We start from the raw sequence: 21,181 nt of genomic DNA on the forward strand, positions 1-21,181 counted from the left end.
CGGAGTTAGGTTTGATCGAGTTAGGTTAGGTTAGGTCAAAGTTAGGTTAGGTTTTTTTTTTTTGTCACTCAAAACCTAACCTAACTTTTTTTTATAATGTCAGGTTATGTTTGGTTTCGCGGAGTTAGGTTTGATCGAGTTAGGTTAGGTTAGGTCAAAGTTCAAACCGATCAAACCTAACTTTTTTTTATAATGTCATTCAAAACCTAACCTAACTCCGCGAAACCTAACATAACTACTTATTTTATAAAAACCTAACCTAAATTTAATATCCATAACGTCTCACGTTACACATATGCATACACTAAGTGTATGTGTGTATTGTTGATTCCTTATTTAATACTCTTACATGTTGATACAACTTTCGTGTTGATACCGATTGACACCGTATGCACGGCTATCTAGAAACTTCTTATATTATATATTCAGAACGTATTTGTGGCCCTGAAAAGGGCCTTTTTGGTTGTTGTACAAACCACACTCTCGCAGCGTGTCGTGTCGCAATACGAACTACCTAAACCCATTACACTAAAAGTGTATTGAGAAGACAGATAGCATACGAGGAACGACGGACGCTTACTTGGAGCTGGTGTACTTGGTGACGGCCTTGGTGCCTTCACTGACGGCGTGCTTGGCGAGCTCACCGGGCAGCAAGAGCCTCACGGATGTCTGCACCTCCCTGCTGGTGATGGTGGACCTCTTGTTGTAGTGAGCGAGGCGGGAGGCCTCGGCGGCGATGCGCTCGAAGATGTCGTTCACGAAAGAGTTCATGATCGACATGGCCTTGCTGGAGATACCGGTGTCGGGGTGGACCTGCTTGAGCACCTTGTAGATGTAAATGGCGTAGCTCTCCTTGCGCTTATGCTTCTTCTTTTTCTTCGAGTCCGACTTGGAGATGTTCTTCTGGGCCTTGCCGGATTTCTTGGCGGCCTTACCGCTAGTCTTGGGTGGCATTGTGATATAGTTAGATGCTTACAGTACGATAGTCGAACTGAGAATAAAAATTTCGTAGTAGTATCATCATCTCGATACCCTCTTTGGGAGGGTGTGAGGGGTCTCTCCAACATTCCTGTTTCGGAGACTGTGTCAATTTTCGCGCCCCATCTTCGTGGGGCGGTCTTCCGCCGTCAGTTTGTGGACGGCTGTGCTATCCGGTGTAGGCCAGCTTTATCGCTACCGGCCGTTATCCAACCCCGCTACCCCTAGCCTGGTGATACCGTTTGAGCGGGGCCAGGTTTCGGGGCCGCAGTGAAGGCGACCGGCAGCTTAGGCTGGCGTGTGCTTCTTAGGTGTCATCCGAGTGTGTGTGGTGTTGTTGTGTCGTCGACGACGTCTTCTTCTTCCTCTTCTTCGTTGTTGTCGTCGTCGTCGTTGTGTAGGAGGGCTCGGGGGAGATGCCGAGCCCCGTGTAGGTCCGGTGGTCGTGTGTAGTGTGGCGCGATCCCTCGTAGGTGGTCGTGGCTGCAGTTGTCCGCGCGGTCATACATGACCCGCGCGAGACGCTCGATGAACTCGTCCAGGCTGCGCCACTTCAGGTACTCGGCGATGGCTGCGTTGCTGACGAATCGGGTTGCTGCGACGATGGTCCGTAGCGAGAGTGTCTCCTGTCTCCTCATCTTCTGCTTGTTGGTCCTGGAACAGAAAGAATACCAGGCTGGTGTAGCGTAGGTTAGTCGAGAGCGGACGTAAGCTTTGTACAGACCGACTTTGGTCCGTACAGGGAGCTTGCTGCAGAAAACCGGGCGGAGGTTCATTCGAGCGGTTTTCGCTCGTCTGATTGTCTCCGCCGTGTGTTTCTGCATGGTGAGCCGCCTGTCTATGGTCACCCCCAGATATTTCACTGTGGGTGACCACGTGAGCGGTTGTCCTAAAAGAGAAGGAGGTGCGGGCAAGTCTCGCGCTTGCCCTGTGATGAGCGCTTGCGTTTTGCCCACATTGACTGATAGCCTCCATTTGGAGAGCCAGTCAGGAAGGGCGTCGAGCGTCGGCTGGATCTTGGAGACTGCATGCGGCATCTGAAAAGATGAAGCATAGTAAGCGGCGTCGTCAGCAAAGAGGGCTAGTTGCGCTTGTCCTACGACTGGTATGTCGTCGGTGTAGCGCGCATAGCACGAGGGCGATAGGCAGCTCCCCTGGGGGACTCCTGCCTGTATTGGGCGGTCCTGCGACACCGTGCCTTCCACTTGTACGTGGAAGCGTCGGTCTGCTAGGAATGATGCGATGATTCTCACGATGCGGCGGGGTGCTGTGGACAGAGAAAGTTTGTATATTAGACCTTCGTGCCAGACTCGGTCAAAAGCTTTCTCCATGTCTAGGAGGACAGCGACTGTGTACTCCTTTTTGTTGAGCGCCATGCCCATGTGGTGTAGGACACGGGTGAGCTGCAACGTGGTGGAGTGTTGAGACCTGAAACCAAATTGCTCCGGCCTGGGTTGGATGTGTGGCGAGAGGTGCCGGAGCAGCAACCTCTCGAATACCTTTGATAAGTTGCATAGCAACGTGATAGGCCGGTAGCTCTCCGGCTTTCTTCTGTCCTTCCCGGGTTTGGGAAGGACGATGACCCGTCCCGTCTTCCAGACGGTGGGAAAGTGCCCCGACCGCAAGATCCCGTTGAACAGGCGCGCCACTGCCGCTAAGGTGTTTAGCGGCAGTTGGCGGAGCGCCATGTTCGGGATCTCGTCGGGGCCCGGTGCCTTCTTTGGATTGCAGTGGTGCCTGATAGTCGCCTTGACCTGTGAAGGGGAAAAGTAGATTGGATCATCGTGGGTTTCGACCGGCACGTTGAGATAGTCTCGGACGTGCTGTACGATGTCCGCTGTGTGTTGCGGGTCTGTGTCGGGGAAGGGCCTGAATTGCTGCTCAAGGCTGCGAGCGAGTATTTCCGCTCTGTCCTTGGCTGCGTATTTCAGGATTCCGTCGGTGTCGTCCTCTAGTGGGTGTATCGGCTCGGGTTTCGAGCTGAGTTGTCTGCATAACCTGTGGATGGAAGGAACGTGATCGGTTAGGCTATCGATGTGCGCTTCCCAGCTTGCAGCTCTGTGCTCGTTGAGTTTGTCCTTTAACAATCGCTCCAGACGATTGAGCTCGGTCTTTACCGACTGAGCCCTAGTCCTTTGCCACTGTTTCCTGTACCAGCGCTTTTTCTCCAAAAGCGCTTGAAGCGGCCTCGGGAGCGGTTTGCGCCGGTCTGTGGGCGGGATGATGTGGGTGGCCTCGGCTAGGGCCGCCTTGATGTCTCCGGTGATTGTGGCTGCTGCTGCATCGACCTCTTCTGCGGTCGATATGGGACCTGTACGGGGAGAATTTACCATGGCTTCTGTGAAAGCCGTCCAGTCGTAGCGGCGTCCGGGTCCTCTGTTGAGTCTCGTCGTCGGTTGGTCTGCGATGGTCAGGAGCACCGGCCTATGGTCGGATGTGAGATCGTAAAATACCTGGTGCCTCATGAGTGTATCGACTCCGCGAGAGATCGCAAAGTCGATGGTGGTGCCCCTGTTGTACACGTCTGAGCCGTGATAGTGAGTGGGCTCGTAGGGCCCTCCCACTACCAGATCGAGGTCCTCCACGATCTGGTAGATAACGTTTCCCGCTTGGGAGTGCGCGGAGGAGTTCCAAGCGGAATGCTCGGCGTTGAAGTCCCCGGCCAAGATGGTCGGCACGGGGGAGTCCACCAGTAGTCGTTTGAGGTCGGCGCGCATCTCTGCCGGTCGGCAGTGTCCGCAGGGCCTGTAGATAGCAAACAAGCGCAGATTATGCCTTTGTAGTTTGATATCTATCCCCAGTGCGGATAGTGAGGCTGGCTGGTCGATGTCCACCATTTGGTGGATGATTGTCCTCTTGACAATGACTGCTAGGCCTCGGTAAGCGTACCCGGTTTCCGGGTTTGCCTGGTCGAGGCGGTACACGATGTACCCACTGGCTGAAAGCGTGTTGGACGCTTTCAACTTTGTCTCGCAAATCAGCATGATGTCGACGTCTTGGCTGTGGAGAAAAGTGCGCAGATCATTAAGTTTACCGCTTAATGTCTGCGCGTTCCAATATACTACCCTTAAATCTTTCTCTTTTAGGCCGTAAAAGAGTGTAGCTGGCGAATAACTTGCGTTATTGCTGGGGTGAGCTAGGCCTGAGTTTGGTCAGGCCTAGACAGAGACTTAATAGCTAACACTACCTCGTCTAGCGTTGGTTTCAGGGACGCAGTTACCGCGGTTTGCACCGCGGCAACTATGTCCCTGCGCAACGCTGTGGTGTCGATCTCTGCTTGCGACATCCTCTGCGGTTTGTGTTGTGGCTGCGGCAGTCTGCGTTGCCCGGGCTGGCGTTGCCTCGGCAGGTTGGCGGGTGCCATTAGGGAGCCTGTGGAAGACTCCTCCACCAGGTTAGGCGTGTCCGAGGCCCTAGTGTCCGGGCCTCGTTGCGGGCGGCGGGTTGGCGGGCGGCGTGAGTAGGAGCGGGTGCCCCCTCGCCAGTTGCGCAGCTCCTGTAAATATGTCTCACATTGCTTGTGATTGCCCGGGTGGTCTTTGTAGCAATTTGCGCACGTTGCTGGCTCCTCTCTCGGTCGCGTGCACTGGTGTGACAAGTGCGGCAGGGCGCATTTCACGCATCGCACCGGTCGATGGCATCCCTGTGAAGAGTGCCTAAAGCCCTGGCACCGATAACATTGCGGTGGCCCGGGTTTACCTCTCCAAGGTTCGACACGAACCTTGGTGTTGATGTTCGCGATGCTTGTGAGGTCCAGAAAACCAGGGTTCTCTCGCTCCGTGCCGTCGAGCTGGACGAATTTATACGTTTTACCCTATTGCGGGGCGACGGGGGACGGGGTAAGATATATCAGAGCATTATTATTTGACTTACTTTTCATATATCTAAAGAAATATAATATTATATATACCTATTGATAAATAATTTCATATTATATGATATTTAAATTAATTTTGGATACTTAGGTTTAGACGTAGGGGATAATATATACTATAAAAACGGCGGCCGGCTTACGGATTAGATCCTCTTGTGAAGGATTCTTCTCCTCTAATATTTTTGTAAGCATTCAATCAGTGGTAATAATTTTGTCGATATAATAAAATAGCGCTTAATATGAGAGTCACGTGACGATTTTAATTTACTTTCCAATCTATTAGTGTGTTAACTCCTATTATTATAGGAAATAAGTTCTTTCTTAAATAATCCTTACAGTATAGTAGTATTTCGTGTATTGCAGTTAAATTTCATATATACCTCCGTACATTTTGTGTACGGTTGGTTATGTGTAAATTATATATATATATTTTTTTTTTTTTTTTTTTCGTAATGACCATGCAGTGATCGATCGATCGATTTATCTACGCAAGTGTTTGTTCAAAGAAACAATTGTGAATTTTAGAATCATGTGTGGCCCTGAAAAGGGCCTTTTGATATATGACTGACAGAAGCGTCACGTTCGCACGTCCAGACGCAAAACGCGTGGTACAAAATAATACATATAATGTAACCGTATGCGTTCGCGCAGACTGCGTCCTGTGATGTTGCTCCGTGCCAGTTTAAACGTGGTGGTTTAGGCACGTTCACCGCGGATCCTGCGAGCCAGCTGGATGTCCTTGGGCATGATGGTCACACGCTTGGCGTGGATAGCGCACAGATTGGTGTCCTCGAAGAGACCGACGAGGTAAGCCTCGCTGGCCTCCTGGAGAGCCATAACGGCAGAGCTCTGGAAGCGCAGATCGGTCTTGAAGTCCTGAGCGATCTCACGCACCAGACGCTGGAAGGGCAGCTTGCGGATCAGAAGCTCAGTGCTCTTCTGGTAGCGACGGATCTCACGGAGGGCGACGGTGCCGGGCCTGTAACGATGGGGCTTCTTGACGCCGCCGGTGGCGGGCGCGCTCTTGCGGGCCGCCTTGGTGGCGAGCTGTTTGCGGGGCGCTTTACCACCGGTGGATTTACGAGCGGTCTGCTTGGTACGGGCCATTGTGAATAATAATAATACGCGTGCGTGTACGTTACGTTAACGAGTCACGAGAGGGAATAAGCGATTTTTCGCCAGCGAGTCGCTATTTATACGTGCTGGCTGGTCGGAAAGGGACGGGGTTAGTGTCCGTGTGAGCGAGAGGGCTATAAAATTCACATACACGTCCCCCTCGCCCCTCTTCCTTTCTCACCAACACAAAATTTCTGATTAGAATAACAATAATATAATTGAAATATTAATTAATAAATAAATAAATAAATAAATACATACATACATACATACATACATATATTTCATTTAAATAACAGTCATCGCTATCGAAATTCGCCTCGATAGCCGGTTCAATCGAGTTAGGTCAGGTTATTAAAGTTAGGTTAGTATTTTATAAAATAGGTTTATAAGTTAGGTCAGGTTATGTTAGGTTTCGCGGAGTTAGGTTTGATCGAGTTAGGTTAGGTTAGGTCAAAGTTAGGTTAGGTTTTTTTTTTTTGTCACTCAAAACCTAACCTAACTTTTTTTTATAATGTCAGGTTATGTTTGGTTTCGCGGAGTTAGGTTTGATCGAGTTAGGTTAGGTTAGGTCAAAGTTCAAACCGATCAAACCTAACTTTTTTTTATAATGTCATTCAAAACCTAACCTAACTCCGCGAAACCTAACATAACTACTTATTTTATAAAAACCTAACCTAAATTTAATATCCATAACGTCTCACGTTACACATATGCATACACTAAGTGTATGTGTGTATTGTTGATTCCTTATTTAATACTCTTACATGTTGATACAACTTTCGTGTTGATACCGATTGACACCGTATGCACGGCTATCTAGAAACTTCTTATATTATATATTCAGAACGTATTTGTGGCCCTGAAAAGGGCCTTTTTGGTTGTTGTACAAACCACACTCTCGCAGCGTGTCGTGTCGCAATACGAACTACCTAAACCCATTACACTAAAAGTGTATTGAGAAGACAGATAGCATACGAGGAACGACGGACGCTTACTTGGAGCTGGTGTACTTGGTGACGGCCTTGGTGCCTTCACTGACGGCGTGCTTGGCGAGCTCACCGGGCAGCAAGAGCCTCACGGATGTCTGCACCTCCCTGCTGGTGATGGTGGACCTCTTGTTGTAGTGAGCGAGGCGGGAGGCCTCGGCGGCGATGCGCTCGAAGATGTCGTTCACGAAAGAGTTCATGATCGACATGGCCTTGCTGGAGATACCGGTGTCGGGGTGGACCTGCTTGAGCACCTTGTAGATGTAAATGGCGTAGCTCTCCTTGCGCTTATGCTTCTTCTTTTTCTTCGAGTCCGACTTGGAGATGTTCTTCTGGGCCTTGCCGGATTTCTTGGCGGCCTTACCGCTAGTCTTGGGTGGCATTGTGATATAGTTAGATGCTTACAGTACGATAGTCGAACTGAGAATAAAAATTTCGTACTAAGTTGCGCTCATTTTGTTAAAGCGGAGAACGGGAAATAGGGGATTAAAGATCGAGCGTCGCGCTCGCGGTATATCGACCAATAGCGTTCGTGCATCATTAGTATCGTCGGTCGGCATGGTGGGGAGTGAGAGCGCGTATTGATATTACTTACATATAGGTATTATTATTTTGATTATAAAATATATCAAATGCCGTATAGATTATACCATCATCAGTTTTGTTCAAAACCGTAGGCGGATAACAATTATATTATTTAAATGTATATAGCTTTATGTTTATTTACTATTGTTGTTGTTGTTACAGTGACACACTGCTGTAGATGAGCAAGTAATAGCTCTGAGCCATCACATTACCTTTATTTGTCGTTTATTTATTATACTTCTTGACGAAACGATGTCTCAAGTCTCTCATATAGAGACGTGTGTAGTGATGTGTTTTGCAATCAGAAAAATAATCTTATTAGAATTCAGAATTATCTACTTACCGTAAGTAATAACATTCATTCATTCATTCATCGTTCATATATATGTATATGATATAATTATATTGATCGATCGAATGACATCATACACGTATGCGTTATGCCATGAAACTTACAACGTTATCACAGAATCATATTGTGGCCCTGAAAAGGGCCTTTTGTAACGGTCACTCGGGCGGGAATATAACAGAGGCCACATTCACCAAACGCCGGGTGTTACCGCTAGAGATGTAGCCTGATGAGAAGTGAGTACACTTAAGCCTTCTTCTCGGTCTTCTTGGGCAGGAGCACGGCCTGAATGTTAGGCAGCACACCACCCTGGGCGATGGTCACACCGGAGAGGAGCTTGTTCAACTCCTCGTCGTTGCGGATCGCCAGCTGGAGATGCCTAGGGATGATCCTGGTCTTCTTGTTGTCGCGAGCGGCGTTGCCTGCCAACTCGAGAACCTCAGCGGCCAGGTACTCCATGACGGCGGCTAGGTACACCGGGGCACCGGCACCGACGCGCTCGGCGTAGTTGCCCTTGCGTAGAAGCCTGTGGATACGACCGACGGGGAACTGAAGTCCGGCACGGTTAGAACGGGACTTTGCCTTTCCCTTAACCTTGCCACCTTTACCGCGTCCAGACATGTTTAAAGAGAGATTTAAGTTTAGTTTACACACACGAAACGAGAGCACGATTGCTTGCTTGCGAGTGTATACGCTCTTTTTTAGTAGTTGCCTTTATTTTATACGTTCACGGTGTACGCTGATAGTGGGGATACAACGAGCCGACATAACACGAGCCCGATCGACCAATCAACGAGTCGCGTGCAAGAGCGCAAATTAGAAAGAGATAGATATAAAATAAAAACATTTCAATTTATACATCAAAGTATACCTAATAAAAATGACACAATTAACAAAAAATATTCCGTAAATTATATACTTATATTTATGTAGTTGTTGTTGTTGTAAATCTAAGACTTCAAATAATACAGTTATATTTATCATCATTCACCATCGATAAGAAAATATTCTGTGTAAGTATTCATGAAAACCTAACCTAATCAGTCTTATCAGTGAGATCATCAATAATCTTGAGACTTTTGCCATAAGACTCGATTTGAGATTGACTTTTTATATTGATTGCGATCGATCGACTCGTGTATGTATGTGTGTGTGTGCTTATTGCAATGAAACAGAGGCGATATGAACCTTTGAATAAATTTGTTAGCCCTGAAAAGGGCTTTTTGATGTGCGTTTAACGCGCACAGGCGTATGACGAGAGGCGTGTGAACAGGCGACACGTCGTCGTATATACGATATATAGCGACGACAATCGACATATCCTCCACCATCACGGCCGATGTAAGTACGACGACGACAATGTGACGCAGTCTTCTTACTTCTTCGAGGCAGCCTTCTTGGCGGCGGGCTTCGCTTTGGGAGCGGCCGCGGCCTTCTTGGGCTTGGGAGCTTTAGGCTTCTTGGTCGGCGGCTTCGCGGTCTTCTTGGCCTTAGGCGCGGCGGCGCTCTTGCCCTTGGCGGGGGTGGAAGGTTTCTTCGCGGCGGGCTTCTTCTTGGCGGCGGCAGCCTTCTTGTCCTTCGTGGCGGCCTTAGGCTTGGCCGGGGACGCAGCGGCCTTCTTCGCCTTAGCGGGCTTAGCTGCGGCGGGCTTCTTAGCGGCGGCTGAAGATTTAGCGGCGCTAGATTTCTTGGCCGCGGCGGGCTTCTTGCCGGCCGATGATGACTTCGACTCCAGTTTGAAGGAGCCGGACGCGCCCTTGCCTTTGGTCTGAATGAGTGCGCCGGATTCGACTGCGCTCTTAAGATATTTTCTGATGAAAGGGGCCAGCTTCTCGGCGTCGACCTTGTACTGGGCGGCGATGTACTTCTTGATAGCCTGCAGGGACGAACCGCTTCTCTCCTTCAACTCCTTGATGGCGCTGTTAACCATCTCGGACGTCTTAGGGTGGGTGGGTTTCGCCTTAGGCTTCTTAGCGCCAGCGGAGGCGGACGCCTTAGGCTTCTTCGCGGGCGTCGCCGGGGCGGGAGCGTCGGCAGCAACTGCGGTGTCGGCCATATTTATTTATTTATTTATTAATCGTCAAGTAAGTAAGTAAAGTAAATTAGTAAATCGCACAAACTGCGCAAAGAGAATACAGCGGACGCGTGTAAGCGGAGCGCTGCGCTGGCGAGTACTAAACACGGCTTATTGGGGGCGCCACTTTTTATATATACTCCGGCTTAACCGTAACGCAGACCCTCATGTCGCGGGACGTTTTCTCGTAATAACACTTCCAAGTTTTCACTTACTCGTTTATGATTAAACTAAATTTATAGTGAATTATATTATAATGATTATAATAAAATTGCACATATACATTCTTTATGAATTGATATACGTATTTTAATAGAAGTTTTAGGATTTGGAACGCCGATAAACGAATGAGAGAACTTTACTTTTGGTATTATAGGTTGCGGACACCTCGGGTCAGTTTAAAAAGTGATTTTTCTTAATTAAAATCACATCTAACACTATTATGTGTCCTCCAGTTAAATGCGAAGATACCATAGATAGATGTGACACAATAACAACATTAGAAAATTATATTTATAATGTTATTTTGACTTGTTGTCTTCACTGTCGTAAAACAGCCGTACCGCGACTTGGATTGCATTGCCTACGTTCAGTGGTTTGCTCTCTGCCGGTACCGACGTAAAACGGGATAGGTACTTTATATTAAATTTAAATAATTATGTTATGTTATATTATACATTAAGATATCGTATTAATGAATATTATTATAATTCGTATAGTTAAACTCTCTTCTTCTACGAGGATCATACAGCGCGACACGTGCGTGCGGGCATCGTAGTAGGTAAGAGTCTCGTGTAGGTCGTCGTTTAGATTTATTTAGTTTTTGGTCCGGCGTATTTATTTATAATAATTTAACGTATGATATTATCTGAATGTTGATATTGGAACAAACGATATAAATTATTTTGACATAAAAATCTGTTTAGGTTGATATGTATATATTATATGTAAGTACCTAAATATTATGTATTCATCATCATAGGAACACGAGAAGTCTAAAACCTGTGTTTATATTATACTTTCTTTTTTTTTTTTTTTTTTTTTTTTTTTTGTAAAGTGAGGTGAGTGGGTGCGGGGATGTTGGGTGTCCCTGTCCGTTTTGTGCACTATTTGCGAATCCTTTATCTAATTGGTCAGTTCATCGACTAGTCGTCATTATCAGTAGCAGATCACTCACAGGTCAGGTGAGGTTCGCGGGTAAAGTAAAATGTGGTGTGTGCGGTTGCATGTGATTGTTTATAAGTATATGATGGTGTTATTAAAAAAAAAAAAAAAAAAAAAAAAAAAAAAAAAAAAAAAAAAAAAAATATATATATATATATCTTTTACCAGTTAATTAATATTTTCTTCTTCGGGTTGGTGTGGTGAAACTAAAAATGTTGATGAAACCCTCAAGATTCCAATTTTGTATGTACCGCTCGTGGTTCAATTTTGGATTGTTTCGCTTCCTCTGGTATCAATAGATACTTAGCACAAGCGATGCTTACGAGCTGGACGCTGTAGAAGTTAGAAGTGTTGCGCGGTGCCGGGTAAGTAAGTAATTGTAATAAATGTACGTACCACCTACGACGATACTAGATTATTAGTAGTTATTTAGTAGATATTTTGGATAACATAGGATGGGTAGAGATCGATTGTTTGTCCGTCTGTGTCGCTACTGAAACTTTTTATCGTAATCGTATCATAGAATTATTTGCGGCCCTGAAAAGGGCCTTTTTTTTTTTATTTGCGTCTGCGCGATACGGTAATACCCACGTTAGTACATATTACACGATATCGCGCGCGACGACGCTGACAGTGCAGCGCTTAACCTCCGAAACCGTAGAGGGTGCGGCCTTGACGCTTCAGAGCGTAGACGACGTCCATGGCGGTGACGGTCTTCCTCTTGGCGTGCTCGGTGTAGGTGACCGCGTCACGGATCACGTTCTCGAGGAACACCTTGAGAACGCCGCGGGTCTCCTCGTAGATCAGGCCGGAGATACGCTTGACGCCACCTCTGCGGGCGAGACGACGGATGGCGGGCTTGGTGATACCCTGGATGTTATCACGGAGCACCTTCCTGTGGCGCTTGGCTCCTCCTTTCCCCAGACCTTTACCTCCCTTACCGCGACCGGTCATTGCGACTTGTTGTAGTAGAGATTAGACTTCTCGAACGGAATACTCAACACACGACTTGCGCCGCGCGTCGACACGAGTGGAATAGCTAGCTAGCCATCATTTTGCCGCTATTTATACGTTTTACCCTATTGCGGGGCGACGGGGGACGGGGTAAGATATATCAGAGCATTATTATTTGACTTACTTTTCATATATCTAAAGAAATATAATATTATATATACCTATTGATAAATAATTTCATATTATATGATATTTAAATTAATTTTGGATACTTAGGTTTAGACGTAGGGGATAATATATACTATAAAAACGGCGGCCGGCTTACGGATTAGATCCTCTTGTGAAGGATTCTTCTCCTCTAATATTTTTGTAAGCATTCAATCAGTGGTAATAATTTTGTCGATATAATAAAATAGCGCTTAATATGAGAGTCACGTGACGATTTTAATTTACTTTCCAATCTATTAGTGTGTTAACTCCTATTATTATAGGAAATAAGTTCTTTCTTAAATAATCCTTACAGTATAGTAGTATTTCGTGTATTGCAGTTAAATTTCATATATACCTCCGTACATTTTGTGTACGGTTGGTTATGTGTAAATTATATATATATATTTTTTTTTTTTTTTTTTTCGTAATGACCATGCAGTGATCGATCGATCGATTTATCTACGCAAGTGTTTGTTCAAAGAAACAATTGTGAATTTTAGAATCATGTGTGGCCCTGAAAAGGGCCTTTTGATATATGACTGACAGAAGCGTCACGTTCGCACGTCCAGACGCAAAACGCGTGGTACAAAATAATACATATAATGTAACCGTATGCGTTCGCGCAGACTGCGTCCTGTGATGTTGCTCCGTGCCAGTTTAAACGTGGTGGTTTAGGCACGTTCACCGCGGATCCTGCGAGCCAGCTGGATGTCCTTGGGCATGATGGTCACACGCTTGGCGTGGATAGCGCACAGATTGGTGTCCTCGAAGAGACCGACGAGGTAAGCCTCGCTGGCCTCCTGGAGAGCCATAACGGCAGAGCTCTGGAAGCGCAGATCGGTCTTGAAGTCCTGAGCGATCTCACGCACCAGACGCTGGAAGGGCAGCTTGCGGATCAGAAGCTCAGTGCTCTTCTGGTAGCGACGGATCTCACGGAGGGCGACGGTGCCGGGCCTGTAACGATGGGGCTTCTTGACGCCGCCGGTGGCGGGCGCGCTCTTGCGGGCCGCCTTGGTGGCGAGCTGTTTGCGGGGCGCTTTACCACCGGTGGATTTACGAGCGGTCTGCTTGGTACGGGCCATTGTGAATAATAATAATACGCGTGCGTGTACGTTACGTTAACGAGTCACGAGAGGGAATAAGCGATTTTTCGCCAGCGAGTCGCTATTTATACGTGCTGGCTGGTCGGAAAGGGACGGGGTTAGTGTCCGTGTGAGCGAGAGGGCTATAAAATTCACATACACGTCCCCCTCGCCCCTCTTCCTTTCTCACCAACACAAAATTTCTGATTAGAATAACAATAATATAATTGAAATATTAATTAATAAATAAATAAATAAATAAATACATACATACATACATACATACATATATTTCATTTAAATAACAGTCATCGCTATCGAAATTCGCCTCGATAGCCGGTTCAATCGAGTTAGGTCAGGTTATTAAAGTTAGGTTAGTATTTTATAAAATAGGTTTATAAGTTAGGTCAGGTTATGTTAGGTTTCGCGGAGTTAGGTTTGATCGAGTTAGGTTAGGTTAGGTCAAAGTTAGGTTAGGTTTTTTTTTTTTGTCACTCAAAACCTAACCTAACTTTTTTTTATAATGTCAGGTTATGTTTGGTTTCGCGGAGTTAGGTTTGATCGAGTTAGGTTAGGTTAGGTCAAAGTTCAAACCGATCAAACCTAACTTTTTTTTATAATGTCATTCAAAACCTAACCTAACTCCGCGAAACCTAACATAACTACTTATTTTATAAAAACCTAACCTAAATTTAATATCCATAACGTCTCACGTTACACATATGCATACACTAAGTGTATGTGTGTATTGTTGATTCCTTATTTAATACTCTTACATGTTGATACAACTTTCGTGTTGATACCGATTGACACCGTATGCACGGCTATCTAGAAACTTCTTATATTATATATTCAGAACGTATTTGTGGCCCTGAAAAGGGCCTTTTTGGTTGTTGTACAAACCACACTCTCGCAGCGTGTCGTGTCGCAATACGAACTACCTAAACCCATTACACTAAAAGTGTATTGAGAAGACAGATAGCATACGAGGAACGACGGACGCTTACTTGGAGCTGGTGTACTTGGTGACGGCCTTGGTGCCTTCACTGACGGCGTGCTTGGCGAGCTCACCGGGCAGCAAGAGCCTCACGGATGTCTGCACCTCCCTGCTGGTGATGGTGGACCTCTTGTTGTAGTGAGCGAGGCGGGAGGCCTCGGCGGCGATGCGCTCGAAGATGTCGTTCACGAAAGAGTTCATGATCGACATGGCCTTGCTGGAGATACCGGTGTCGGGGTGGACCTGCTTGAGCACCTTGTAGATGTAAATGGCGTAGCTCTCCTTGCGCTTATGCTTCTTCTTTTTCTTCGAGTCCGACTTGGAGATGTTCTTCTGGGCCTTGCCGGATTTCTTGGCGGCCTTACCGCTAGTCTTGGGTGGCATTGTGATATAGTTAGATGCTTACAGTACGATAGTCGAACTGAGAATAAAAATTTCGTACTAAGTTGCGCTCATTTTGTTAAAGCGGAGAACGGGAAATAGGGGATTAAAGATCGAGCGTCGCGCTCGCGGTATATCGACCAATAGCGTTCGTGCATCATTAGTATCGTCGGTCGGCATGGTGGGGAGTGAGAGCGCGTATTGATATTACTTACATATAGGTATTATTATTTTGATTATAAAATATATCAAATGCCGTATAGATTATACCATCATCAGTTTTGTTCAAAACCGTAGGCGGATAACAATTATATTATTTAAATGTATATAGCTTTATGTTTATTTACTATTGTTGTTGTTGTTACAGTGACACACTGCTGTAGATGAGCAAGTAATAGCTCTGAGCCATCACATTACCTTTATTTGTCGTTTATTTATTATACTTCTTGACGAAACGATGTCTCAAGTCTCTCATATAGAGACGTGTGTAGTGATGTGTTTTGCAATCAGAAAAATAATCTTATTAGAATTCAGAATTATCTACTTACCGTAAGTAATAACATTCATTCATTCATTCATCGTTCATATATATGTATATGATATAATTATATTGATCGATCGAATGACATCATACACGTATGCGTTATGCCATGAAACTTACAACGTTATCACAGAATCATATTGTGGCCCTGAAAAGGGCCTTTTGTAACGGTCACTCGGGCGGGAATATAACAGAGGCCACATTCACCAAACGCCGGGTGTTACCGCTAGAGATGTAGCCTGATGAGAAGTGAGTACACTTAAGCCTTCTTCTCGGTCTTCTTGGGCAGGAGCACGGCCTGAATGTTAGGCAGCACACCACCCTGGGCGATGGTCACACCGGAGAGGAGCTTGTTCAACTCCTCGTCGTTGCGGATCGCCAGCTGGAGATGCCTAGGGATGATCCTGGTCTTCTTGTTGTCGCGAGCGGCGTTGCCTGCCAACTCGAGAACCTCAGCGGCCAGGTACTCCATGACGGCGGCTAGGTACACCGGGGCACCGGCACCGACGCGCTCGGCGTAGTTGCCCTTGCGTAGAAGCCTGTGGATACGACCGACGGGGAACTGAAGTCCGGCACGGTTAGAACGGGACTTTGCCTTTCCCTTAACCTTGCCACCTTTACCGCGTCCAGACATGTTTAAAGAGAGATTTAAGTTTAGTTTACACACACGAAACGAGAGCACGATTGCTTGCTTGCGAGTGTATACGCTCTTTTTTAGTAGTTGCCTTTATTTTATACGTTCACGGTGTACGCTGATAGTGGGGATACAACGAGCCGACATAACACGAGCCCGATCGACCAATCAACGAGTCGCGTGCAAGAGCGCAAATTAGAAAGAGATAGATATAAAATAAAAACATTTCAATTTATACATCAAAGTATACCTAATAAAAATGACACAATTAACAAAAAATATTCCGTAAATTATATACTTATATTTATGTAGTTGTTGTTGTTGTAAATCTAAGACTTCAAATAATACAGTTATATTTATCATCATTCACCATCGATAAGAAAATATTCTGTGTAAGTATTCATGAAAACCTAACCTAATCAGTCTTATCAGTGAGATCATCAATAATCTTGAGACTTTTGCCATAAGACTCGATTTGAGATTGACTTTTTATATTGATTGCGATCGATCGACTCGTGTATGTATGTGTGTGTGTGCTTATTGCAATGAAACAGAGGCGATATGAACCTTTGAATAAATTTGTTAGCCCTGAAAAGGGCTTTTTGATGTGCGTTTAACGCGCACAGGCGTATGACGAGAGGCGTGTGAACAGGCGACACGTCGTCGTATATACGATATATAGCGACGACAATCGACATATCCTCCACCATCACGGCCGATGTAAGTACGACGACGACAATGTGACGCAGTCTTCTTACTTCTTCGAGGCAGCCTTCTTGGCGGCGGGCTTCGCTTTGGGAGCGGCCGCGGCCTTCTTGGGCTTGGGAGCTTTAGGCTTCTTGGTCGGCGGCTTCGCGGTCTTCTTGGCCTTAGGCGCGGCGGCGCTCTTGCCCTTGGCGGGGGTGGAAGGTTTCTTCGCGGCGGGCTTCTTCTTGGCGGCGGCAGCCTTCTTGTCCTTCGTGGCGGCCTTAGGCTTGGCCGGGGACGCAGCGGCCTTCTTCGCCTTAGCGGGCTTAGCTGCGGCGGGCTTCTTAGCGGCGGCTGAAGATTTAGCGGCGCTAGATTTCTTGGCCGCGGCGGGCTTCTTGCCGGCCGATGATGACTTCGACTCCAGTTTGAAGGAGCCGGACGCGCCCTTGCCTTTGGTCTGAATGAGTGCGCCGGATTCGACTGCGCTCTTAAGATATTTTCTGATGAAAGGGGCCAGCTTCTCGGCGTCGACCTTGTACTGGGCGGCGATGTACTTCTTGATAGCCTGCAGGGACGAACCGCTTCTCTCCTTCAACTCCTTGATGGCGCTGTTAACCATCTCGGACGTCTTAGGGTGGGTGGGTTTCGCCTTAGGCTTCTTAGCGCCAGCGGAGGCGGACGCCTTAGGCTTCTTCGCGGGCGTCGCCGGGGCGGGAGCGTCGGCAGCAACTGCGGTGTCGGCCATATTTATTTATTTATTTATTAATCGTCAAGTAAGTAAGTAAAGTAAATTAGTAAATCGCACAAACTGCGCAAAGAGAATACAGCGGACGCGTGTAAGCGGAGCGCTGCGCTGGCGAGTACTAAACACGGCTTATTGGGGGCGCCACTTTTTATATATACTCCGGCTTAACCGTAACGCAGACCCTCATGTCGCGGGACGTTTTCTCGTAATAACACTTCCAAGTTTTCACTTACTCGTTTATGATTAAACTAAATTTATAGTGAATTATATTATAATGATTATAATAAAATTGCACATATACATTCTTTATGAATTGATATACGTATTTTAATAGAAGTTTTAGGATTTGGAACGCCGATAAACGAATGAGAGAACTTTACTTTTGGTATTATAGGTTGCGGACACCTCGGGTCAGTTTAAAAAGTGATTTTTCTTAATTAAAATCACATCTAACACTATTATGTGTCCTCCAGTTAAATGCGAAGATACCATAGATAGATGTGACACAATAACAACATTAGAAAATTATATTTATAATGTTATTTTGACTTGTTGTCTTCACTGTCGTAAAACAGCCGTACCGCGACTTGGATTGCATTGCCTACGTTCAGTGGTTTGCTCTCTGCCGGTACCGACGTAAAACGGGATAGGTACTTTATATTAAATTTAAATAATTATGTTATGTTATATTATACATTAAGATATCGTATTAATGAATATTATTATAATTCGTATAGTTAAACTCTCTTCTTCTACGAGGATCATACAGCGCGACACGTGCGTGCGGGCATCGTAGTAGGTAAGAGTCTCGTGTAGGTCGTCGTTTAGATTTATTTAGTTTTTGGTCCGGCGTATTTATTTATAATAATTTAACGTATGATATTATCTGAATGTTGATATTGGAACAAACGATATAAATTATTTTGACATAAAAATCTGTTTAGGTTGATATGTATATATTATATGTAAGTACCTAAATATTATGTATTCATCATCATAGGAACACGAGAAGTCTAAAACCTGTGTTTATATTATACTTTCTTTTTTTTTTTTTTTTTTTTTTTTTTTTGTAAAGTGAGGTGAGTGGGTGCGGGGATGTTGGGTGTCCCTGTCCGTTTTGTGCACTATTTGCGAATCCTTTATCTAATTGGTCAGTTCATCGACTAGTCGTCATTATCAGTAGCAGATCACTCACAGGTCAGGTGAGGTTCGCGGGTAAAGTAAAATGTGGTGTGTGCGGTTGCATGTGATTGTTTATAAGTATATGATGGTGTTATTAAAAAAAAAAAAAAAAAAAAAAAAAAAAAAAAAAAAAAAAAAAAAAATATATATATATATATCTTTTACCAGTTAATTAATATTTTCTTCTTCGGGTTGGTGTGGTGAAACTAAAAATGTTGATGAAACCCTCAAGATTCCAATTTTGTATGTACCGCTCGTGGTTCAATTTTGGATTGTTTCGCTTCCTCTGGTATCAATAGATACTTAGCACAAGCGATGCTTACGAGCTGGACGCTGTAGAAGTTAGAAGTGTTGCGCGGTGCCGGGTAAGTAAGTAATTGTAATAAATGTACGTACCACCTACGACGATACTAGATTATTAGTAGTTATTTAGTAGATATTTTGGATAACATAGGATGGGTAGAGATCGATTGTTTGTCCGTCTGTGTCGCTACTGAAACTTTTTATCGTAATCGTATCATAGAATTATTTGCGGCCCTGAAAAGGGCCTTTTTTTTTTTATTTGCGTCTGCGCGATACGGTAATACCCACGTTAGTACATATTACACGATATCGCGCGCGACGACGCTGACAGTGCAGCGCTTAACCTCCGAAACCGTAGAGGGTGCGGCCTTGACGCTTCAGAGCGTAGACGACGTCCATGGCGGTGACGGTCTTCCTCTTGGCGTGCTCGGTGTAGGTGACCGCGTCACGGATCACGTTCTCGAGGAACACCTTGAGAACGCCGCGGGTCTCCTCGTAGATCAGGCCGGAGATACGCTTGACGCCACCTCTGCGGGCGAGACGACGGATGGCGGGCTTGGTGATACCCTGGATGTTATCACGGAGCACCTTCCTGTGGCGCTTGGCTCCTCCTTTCCCCAGACCTTTACCTCCCTTACCGCGACCGGTCATTGCGACTTGTTGTAGTAGAGATTAGACTTCTCGAACGGAATACTCAACACACGACTTGCGCCGCGCGTCGACACGAGTGGAATAGCTAGCTAGCCATCATTTTGCCGCTATTTATACGTTTTACCCTATTGCGGGGCGACGGGGGACGGGGTAAGATATATCAGAGCATTATTATTTGACTTACTTTTCATATATCTAAAGAAATATAATATTATATATACCTATTGATAAATAATTTCATATTATATGATATTTAAATTAATTTTGGATACTTAGGTTTAGACGTAGGGGATAATATATACTATAAAAACGGCGGCCGGCTTACGGATTAGATCCTCTTGTGAAGGATTCTTCTCCTCTAATATTTTTGTAAGCATTCAATCAGTGGTAATAATTTTGTCGATATAATAAAATAGCGCTTAATATGAGAGTCACGTGACGATTTTAATTTACTTTCCAATCTATTAGTGTGTTAACTCCTATTATTATAGGAAATAAGTTCTTTCTTAAATAATCCTTACAGTATAGTAGTATTTCGTGTATTGCAGTTAAATTTCATATATACCTCCGTACATTTTGTGTACGGTTGGTTATGTGTAAATTATATATATATATTTTTTTTTTTTTTTTTTTCGTAATGACCATGCAGTGATCGATCGATCGATTTATCTACGCAAGTGTTTGTTCAAAGAAACAATTGTGAATTTTAGAATCATGTGTGGCCCTGAAAAGGGCCTTTTGATATATGACTGACAGAAGCGTCACGTTCGCACGTCCAGACGCAAAACGCGTGGTACAAAATAATACATATAATGTAACCGTATGCGTTCGCGCAGACTGCGTCCTGTGATGTTGCTCCGTGCCAGTTTAAACGTGGTGGTTTAGGCACGTTCACCGCGGATCCTGCGAGCCAGCTGGATGTCCTTGGGCATGATGGTCACACGCTTGGCGTGGATAGCGCACAGATTGGTGTCCTCGAAGAGACCGACGAGGTAAGCCTCGCTGGCCTCCTGGAGAGCCATAACGGCAGAGCTCTGGAAGCGCAGATCGGTCTTGAAGTCCTGAGCGATCTCACGCACCAGACGCTGGAAGGGCAGCTTGCGGATCAGAAGCTCAGTGCTCTTCTGGTAGCGACGGATCTCACGGAGGGCGACGGTGCCGGGCCTGTAACGATGGGGCTTCTTGACGCCGCCGGTGGCGGGCGCGCTCTTGCGGGCCGCCTTGGTGGCGAGCTGTTTGCGGGGCGCTTTACCACCGGTGGATTTACGAGCGGTCTGCTTGGTACGGGCCATTGTGAATAATAATAATACGCGTGCGTGTACGTTACGTTAACGAGTCACGAGAGGGAATAAGCGATTTTTCGCCAGCGAGTCGCTATTTATACGTGCTGGCTGGTCGGAAAGGGACGGGGTTAGTGTCCGTGTGAGCGAGAGGGCTATAAAATTCACATACACGTCCCCCTCGCCCCTCTTCCTTTCTCACCAACACAAAATTTCTGATTAGAATAACAATAATATAATTGAAATATTAATTAATAAATAAATAAATAAATAAATACATACATACATACATACATACATATATTTCATTTAAATAACAGTCATCGCTATCGAAATTCGCCTCGATAGCCGGTTCAATCGAGTTAGGTCAGGTTATTAAAGTTAGGTTAGTATTTTATAAAA

General features: G+C 45.5%; 5 protein-coding genes and 1 pseudogene across 5 annotated transcripts; all 6 read right to left on the minus strand.

The window, feature by feature from the left end:
* Positions 1-576: 576 nt before the first annotated feature.
* On the minus strand, positions 577-954 carry LOC134752086 (histone H2B). The gene has a single exon (XM_063687646.1). It carries the CDS (start codon positions 952-954, stop codon positions 577-579), a length of 378 nt encoding a protein of 125 aa, XP_063543716.1.
* Positions 955-5,548: 4,594 nt separating this feature from the next.
* LOC134752452 (uncharacterized) lies at positions 5,549-19,499 on the minus strand (annotated as a pseudogene).
* On the minus strand, positions 8,138-8,512 carry LOC134752276 (histone H2A). The gene has a single exon (XM_063687916.1). It carries the CDS (start codon positions 8,510-8,512, stop codon positions 8,138-8,140), a length of 375 nt encoding a protein of 124 aa, XP_063543986.1.
* On the minus strand, positions 9,267-9,947 carry LOC134752275 (late histone H1-like). The gene has a single exon (XM_063687914.1). The coding sequence runs from the start codon at positions 9,945-9,947 to the stop codon at positions 9,267-9,269; it is 681 nt and encodes a 226-aa protein (XP_063543984.1).
* Positions 15,554-15,928, minus strand: LOC134752381 (histone H2A). Its single transcript, XM_063688087.1, has one exon. It carries the CDS (start codon positions 15,926-15,928, stop codon positions 15,554-15,556), a length of 375 nt encoding a protein of 124 aa, XP_063544157.1.
* Positions 16,683-17,363, minus strand: LOC134752343 (late histone H1-like). Its single transcript, XM_063688021.1, has one exon. The coding sequence runs from the start codon at positions 17,361-17,363 to the stop codon at positions 16,683-16,685; it is 681 nt and encodes a 226-aa protein (XP_063544091.1).
* Positions 19,500-21,181: the final 1,682 nt, after the last annotated feature.

Source organism: Cydia strobilella, chromosome 24 (genome assembly GCF_947568885.1).
Source record: "Cydia strobilella chromosome 24, ilCydStro3.1, whole genome shotgun sequence".
NCBI classification, from domain to species: Eukaryota; Metazoa; Arthropoda; class Insecta; order Lepidoptera; family Tortricidae; genus Cydia; species Cydia strobilella.